The following is a 7,517-nucleotide window of genomic DNA, read 5'->3' as shown; positions in this document are numbered from 1 at the left end:
GGAGAGGTCTGGTCCCAACAATTAATTTGATTTTCCTTATTGTCACACTTCATCTGTATGTACTTTCACTCAATTTTGAACTATAGCAACTTGAACATAAATTTGACAGTGTCTGACACACACACACACACACTCTCTCTCTCTCTCTCTCCATATATATATGGTTTTTTGTTTTTTGTGTTTTTTTGAGATGGAGGCTCGCTCTGTCGCCCAGGCTGGAGTGCAGTGGCGTGATCTCTGTTCACTGCAACCTCTGCCTCCCGGGTTCAAATGCTTCTCCTTCTCCTGCCTCAGCCTCCGAGTAGCTGGGATTACAGGCGCCCACCACCACGCCAGCTAGTTTTTGTATTTTCAGTAGAGACGGGGTTTCACCATGTTGGTCAGGCTGGTCTCGAACTCCTGACCTCAGGTCATCTGCCCACCTCGGCCTCCCAAAGTGTTGGGATTACAGGCGTGAGCCACTGCACCCAGCCTATTTTTTCTTTTTCATAGTGTCGCCAGCCAAGGCACAAAACTAGCCAAAAAGGCCACTAACTAGTGTTTCTCTTTCCTGCTACTTTTCTTGCCCATGTGTTTCTGTTTGGGGGGATTATCTACAGCTCAGTTGCTTAAGAATTTAGACAGCCAACTTTTCTAGCCTAAAGTTATTCATGATTATTTGGGTAGAGTCTCAGCCCAGAACTGGACATTGCACCGATTCCATCAACAACACTAAGGGGAGCTTGAAGAGCACATATGATGACTTAGGAGTTGCCTCACACCAGGCGAAACACACTGTCACGTGGGAGTTCTGCAGAAGCTGCAATTTAGTTGAGTGACTTTACCTGAACATCAGGAAAATAAGCCTTCAGGAGGTTGGAGCTGGGATATCGTGCGAAGAAAAACATTAGTTTGGCCTTCTTCAAGTGACCAGGGTTTAGACCTTCTTGGATTTATCTCAGTGTCAAGGAAAATGAACACTTTAAAATGCCAGTTTATCAATTAACTAGTGAATTCCTTGTTCCTGTGGTTTCTGTTTGATTTCGTTTTGTTTTTCTGATTGGAATTGTGTATTTCCTCCATTTTTCTGTCTCTGGAAGCTCTGGTCAAATAAGCTGAATGCCATATGTGCACAGTTAAGTCACAGGATGTGAAAACCATCTCGATGTGGAAAAGTTATGTACCATAGATGATGTCAAATACAGTTTGGTGTATTTTGTGTGTGTGTGTGTGTGTGTGTGTGTGTGTGTGTGTGTGTGTGTGTGTGGTGTCCCAGTGGGATGGGAAGAGAGGGCAGTTCTGTCCCAGATAAACGATTTCAAAGCCCCAAGCGGAGATTTACTTCCTCCTCTGCCTCAGTTTCCTCAGCTGTAAAACAAGAAGAATAAGCTAGGTGGTCCCCATTCCGGCTGTCACTCTTATCATTGCCTTTGTAGTGTTGCCTTTATAACCAGCAAACATCTAAGCAGGCTTAGTACCAGCTCACATTTTGTTCTTGCTCAAGCTTAAATGGTTGGGCAGCACCCACTCTCCATTTGCCTGGCAGAACTGTCCTTCATCTTTCAGGTCTCAGCTGAGAAGCTCCCGCCTCTGTTAAACCCTTCCTTGCCAAATTAGGCCTTCCTTACCCTGGGCTATGAAGACCCTTTGTACAAACTATGTCAGCAATGACCTTACTGGAATTTTTACTGCATGTTTGTCTCCTTGTTTAGACTGTGAGCTCCTTGAGAGTGAGGACCTTATCTTTTCATCTTTGTGCCTAGCCCAGTTCTAGGAACGTAGTAGGTGCTCAATAAATATTTGTTGTGTGAAGGAGTGAGTGAGTGAACGGTCAACCTTAATCCATACACATATATGGAAATTATATTCCAAACTATACCTTACTCTGGGAACAGACAGATTCCTTCCCCTTTAACAAGAGTTGGAGAATTGTGATGTGACTGCCGAGCACTGGAGCAGGACAGAAATGAAAAAAAGATTCTTACACAAATACACCTTGCATTTTCAGGGACACTCCTTAGGCTGGGTGAGAAGCATTACACAGAGTAACTTGGGATCTCAGATCTGAGAGCTGTAGCTTAAGACAATTAAGACTTCCACATAGGATGAATCTATTTAACCAAAAGAAACCAGACTAACTGAGTAGTTATAGGTGGCCCAGGCACCTGGTTGCTGCACAGAAGACCCCTCCCTGCTACCCCATCAGCCCTGCTTATCCTTCCTACAGATCCACAAATGCTGTGGAAAGAATCCTGGACTGGGATTCCAAAGACCCAGTTTCAGACACTGATTTTACCACCTATTAGCTGTGTGACCTTGGGCCAGCCACTTAACTACTCTAAGCCTCATTGCTAAGATGTGCAGTATAGTGGTTAAAGCTTGTACTTGGCCATCAGATCCCGGGTTTGAATCCTAGTTGCTCATTAGTGTGGGGCTTTGGGCAAGTTAGCTCCCTTCTCTGTCTCTGCTTCTCGGATACCCAGTCTTAGAGCAGATGCTTGAGAACAGTGAGATAATACAGGTCTAAACCCCTTATCTGAAATGCTGGGCCAAATGGAGTTCAGGTTTCAGAATTTGTTAGCTTATAAAGATAATAGGATGTGTGTACCACGCGTTAATATCCACAGCTGAGACAGTCTGTAATCCAATACATTCACATTTCTGCAGCAAAATGTATGACTTACTAAGTGGGATAAAATCTATAAATAGCCTCCAGTCAGTGCAGGCCAGGTTTTGCTACCGAAAAAAAGATTGTATCAGTCTTAGGTGGGGGAAAAATCATAGGGCTTTATGGGTTTCAGAATGTAGCTAAGTGGTGGTGGACACATATGTGTGAAATGCTGGTAGCAATGCCTGCCACGGAGAAAGTGTTCTGTCAGTGCTCCCCTCATGATCTTCACATCTGCCCTACCTATGTCACAGGATGTCATGTGAACGTAAACGTTCTTTTTATGCTGTAAAGCAGCTTGCTCTCAGGTGGTTTTCATGGTCCACAGGAATAAATCTCTGGTCTTGGAATATAGGCAGCAGGAATGGGGGAAGAGTTGAGGGGCCAGGGTGCTGCCAGGGGGCCCCAAGTCATTCCAAAGATAGTCAAGTACTTCACCCATGCAGCCAGTCCTGGCTTAGGTATTTCTTAGGATAGGCCCCAAACCTCCAGAAGCTCTCTGAGCCCAATCCCCAATTTGGGGGACCAGCAACAGGCACATGTAGGCGCTCAACAAATAGCAAATTCTTGGCCGGGCGCGGTGGCTCAAGCCTGTAATCCCAGCACTTTGGGAGGCCGAGACGGGCGGATCACGAGGTCAGGAGATCGAGACCATCCTGGCTAACCCGGTGAAACCCCGTCTCTACTAAAAAATACAAAAAAAATTAGCCGGATGAGGTGGTGGGCGCCTGTAGTCCCAGCTATTTGGGAGGTTGAGGCAGGAGAATGGCGTAAACCCGGGAGGCGGAGCTTGCAGTGAGCTGAGATCCGGCCACTGCACTCCAGCCTGGGCAACAGAGCGAGACTCCGTCTCAAAAAAAAAAAAACAAAAAACAAAAAAAAACAAATAGCAAATTCTGGGGGACCATCTGCCTGAGGTGTTTTTGCAGCTGTCTGTATTTAATGGAGAGTCAACTACTGGTTATCAAAGGCCCAGACAGTTAGCCTTTCTTATAAAGAAAATCTGTCTATGGTGGAATCTCTGCCTCCAAGAGTGGTGGCAAGTGAAGTGTTCTCAGCGTTGCTTTTACAGTTGCTCGCTGACTTCCAGGTTAACTTTGGGGTGTTTCCAACACCTTTGACCGGCAGGGGGCGCTCGTGGCATTTAGGACACAAAGGCAGGTTCTGGCATGGTAATGAGCTGGTCCCACCCCATCCCGCTGCCCGCACAGCAGCTGCCAGGCAAAGGAGACGACTGTTGCCACCTGGATATGCAACTCCACAGACTCATCAGCCTCTGGAGATTCGCCTCAAAGCTGCCCACGAGAAGCAGCAACGTGAGCACAGCTAGCTTAAAAAGCAACATCCAAAATATATTCTCAAGAACTCAAGTTCTGCAAGACGCTTGTTAGAAGTGGATTATTCTATGGGTCATATGGGTTTGGGGCTGTATACATTCTCCTCTTAGAGCTTCCACTTACTCATGTTAAAGGCTTGGAGAATTCCTGCAGAAAATAAACGATCTCAGTATTTCCCCAAGGTACTTTTTCTCCTAACTCAACAATTATTTATATCCCGAGGGTTACTCTGGGAAATACATTAAGAGAGTAGCGTTTGCTTAGGGGTTGCAAAGATGATGCAATAAGATCCAGACCCCTGCCCATCAGCCTGGGCCACTCAGGCCTCCTCATGGGGAGCCTCCTCTCCCTTCATATGCCCAGCCCCTAGTCTCCAGGCACTCCATTGCAGCTTGGAAGTTTTTCCTTAAACTGAAGACTTCTGGCCATTTCCAGCTGCCTCTCTGGGTTTAATCCCCGGGGAAAACTCCTTTTCCATCTGGCCCAGAAGTGTCTGGTCCCTCATATGCTCCCCATGAATTATCTACACAATACAGAATTTTTGCTTGTAGAATTATGGGGTTGGGGAGGCCATACCTCAGATGAGGTCATTCCTTTGACCTTCTCCTCCTGAGTGTATGGACAGCTGACAACCAAATTATGGGGTTCTTTCTTCCATAGAGTATTCGTTGTATTTCGGAAGCCTATTTGAGTCTCAAAACAAAACCCTTTACGCCCAAAGGAATAAGTCAAGTGGCAGAACCCGATGGGTCATAGAAGAAGGTAAGTAAACCTTCCCAGGTCCTTAAATTCCAGAATGTGGTCACCACTTTAAGCTGAAGGCCCAGAGCAACATTAAGAAGACCCTGAGTGATCTGTCGCCACCTCCTCTTCAACTTTCAGTTTTCTTGTTTCTCTGCACAGTGCCAATGATATTTTAATTTATTTTTTGAGACATTTTTTCTCTCTGTTGCCCAGCTAGAGTGCAGTGGTGCAATCAGAGCTCACTGTAACCTCGAACTCCTGGGCTCAAGCAATCCTCCTGCCTCAGCCTCCTGAGTAGCTAGGACTACAGGCGTGCACCATCATGTGCAGATAATTTTTTACTTTTAGAGATGGGATCTAGCTATGTTGTCCAGGCTAGTCTTGAATACCTGTCCTCAAGTAATCCTCCCACCTTGGCCTCCCAAAGCACTGGGATTATAAGCATGAGCCACTGCACCTAGCCAACAATGAGAACTTCAATTGCTATTAAAGGATATGTGGACTGAAGAGAAAGGCAGTGCCTCAGTGATGGCATGCAGGCCTCCCTGTTCCATCTTCACCGAGGGAAGAAGGCGCAGACTTTCCAGATGGGCAGAGGTGAAAGGCAGGGGACACTGCTGCTGGCTCAGGACCAGTGGTTGTGGTTTAGTAGTTCTCCAAGGTCGTAGGGTGGGCTCTGAGGAGGGGTGCCTCTGGGAAGATGAGTCCTGGGGAGGACTGCTACTCCAATGGCCTTTGTTGCATCCATAACCCAGTAGCTCGCTAAGAATCTGATTTTCCTGGATGTGGGAAGGTGCAGTCAAGGGACAGTTTGCTGGGAGATCCTGACAGCGTTTGGGGATCATTCTTGGAGGGATAGGGTACCTAGGAGAATCTAGAGGCTTGGCCAAAGACAAGTTTCCTACTGGGACCCCAGCTTGTAGCTGGACCCTCCTGGGCAAGGCAGCCAAAGCAAGTGGATCTTCACAGGCCTCTCCCACAGGTGAGGGCTCGCTTCTACCCTCTGGCACCTGCCCCTGGAAACTTCTGCCCAGATGAGTCAGGCGGCCTGGTGGATCCAACAGTACCTTTTGTAATACTGAATCCACAGCCCGGGACACTGCCCTGGTCAGCTCTTTCCTCAGAATCTCCAGCGAATCTGGTGCTCCAGAAGGAAGGAACCTGGGATCCTCAGACTCTTGGTGTTTTTCTGCCCCAGAGAGGTCCTTGCTGGAACCCTGCTGGTGGTCACCATCTGCAGCCCAGGGGCGAGGCCCACAGCCATTCCCCTGCTTTGCACTCAGAGGGCCCTTCCTGGTGCCACAGCCTCCTGGCCCCTGAGCTGTGTCCCTGGGCTTGGCAGCCTGTAGGATGTGCTCTTGCAGATGACTTAGCTGTTGCTTCAGCAGGTGAAGTTGTTCTCTCACACGAGGGCCCCCCTTCCTGTTGCCCTGGTCCCAGGCAGGGGGTGGCATCAGGGGGCCTTGCTGTGTGGGAAGGCTCTGCTTCCTCTTCCTCTCTCGGGCCTTTTCTGGGCAGCGTGGGCTGTCCCCAGCTTGTGCACTGCCTGGTACCAGAGGATTCGGGGAGAGACACATGCCTCGGACGATGGTTTCCACTCTGGCCCTCTTCGCCTGGATGTGCTCATCACCAAACCATTCGGGGTCTGAAGGGCTGCAGCTGGCGACCTGGCTCCAGGGAAACTGGGAGTCTCTACCCAGCTCTGGAGGAGATGAGCTTCTCTCACCTTCCATACAGGCTTCTGCCAGGTGGGAGCAGATCTGGGGCTGAGGAGAAAGCAAGATGGAGTTTGGATCCATCCCAGGCACTTGTTTGGGGCTTCAGGAATTCCTCCTCCTTATTTCCTCAGCTGGAAGTGCACCCAGAATGAGCTGGGCTTCCTCCTCTGCACTTAGAAGGGTGAAGAGCCACTGTCACTAAGGAAGGATTCAGATTCTGGGATGCCACGACTCATGAGCCTTCTGGGCAGACTCCTGAAATTAGAGACAGGAAGAAAACAGTACATGTGACTTTGAACAGTCCTTTTAAAATTTGAATGTGCAAACATTCAATGCGATCTTGTTAAAGTGCAGATTTCAATTCAGTAGATCTGGGGTGGGGCAGAGATTCTCCATTTTAAACCAGCCCTCAGGTAATTCTGATGCTGCTGGTCTCAGAACCCCACTTTAAGGAGATTCTCAGAGTGATCTTACAGGGAGAAAAATCTTCTCCTGCTTGGTCATAACAATATAATAATAATAATAATAATATCATAGTGGCAGCCACCTGAACAAGTGGCATTATGCCAAGAACTCTACATCCATTACTTAATTTAATTAATTTGTCATAACAGCTCCATGAGAATGTGGTCATGCCTATTGTCTACAGATAAGGAAACAAGATCAGAGAAGAAGCTACTTCCCTATGGTCATGCAGTTAGAAGTGACAGACTGGGGTCAAACCAAGCTTTGTTTGATTCAGAGTGACTTTTCTAGTGACTAAGGGCAACAGAATTACCCAAGGCACTTTTTAGAAATAGCAAATTCGGCAGGGCACGGTGGCTCACGCCCATAATCCCAGCACTTTGGGAGGCCGAGGTGGGCGGATCACCTGAGGTCGGGAGTTTGAGACCAGCCTGACCAACATGGAGAAACCCTGTCTCTACCAAAAGTACAAAATTAGCTGGGCGTGGTGGTGGATGCCTGTAATCCCAGTTACTTGGGAGGCTGAGGCAGGAGAATCGCTTGAACCCGGGAGGCGGAGCTTGCAGTGAGCTGAGATCCGGCCACTGCACTCCAGCCTGGGCAACA

At 48.1% G+C, this 7,517-nt stretch overlaps 1 protein-coding gene across 1 annotated transcript in view; it reads right to left on the bottom strand.

Annotated features, from left to right (window-relative positions):
* The window catches only part of PROX2 (prospero homeobox 2), a 19,063-nt gene that overhangs the window by 2,981 nt on the left and 8,565 nt on the right, over positions 1 to 7,517 (bottom strand). The window contains exons 4-5 of the mRNA XM_011949559.1: positions 5,226 to 6,701; positions 825 to 932 (exon numbers count right to left, since the gene is read on the bottom strand). Of these exons, the coding sequence (XP_011804949.1) occupies positions 825 to 932; positions 5,226 to 6,527 (1,410 nt within the window). The 5' untranslated portion in view covers positions 6,528 to 6,701. The remainder of the gene's footprint in view (positions 1 to 824; positions 933 to 5,225; positions 6,702 to 7,517) is intronic.

This window comes from Colobus angolensis, unplaced genomic scaffold, assembly GCF_000951035.1.
Source record: "Colobus angolensis palliatus isolate OR3802 unplaced genomic scaffold, Cang.pa_1.0 Scaffold3, whole genome shotgun sequence".
NCBI classification, from domain to species: Eukaryota; Metazoa; Chordata; class Mammalia; order Primates; family Cercopithecidae; genus Colobus; species Colobus angolensis.
Note: the sequence above shows the minus strand (reverse complement) of the source record. Positions and strands in the feature narration are given on the sequence as shown.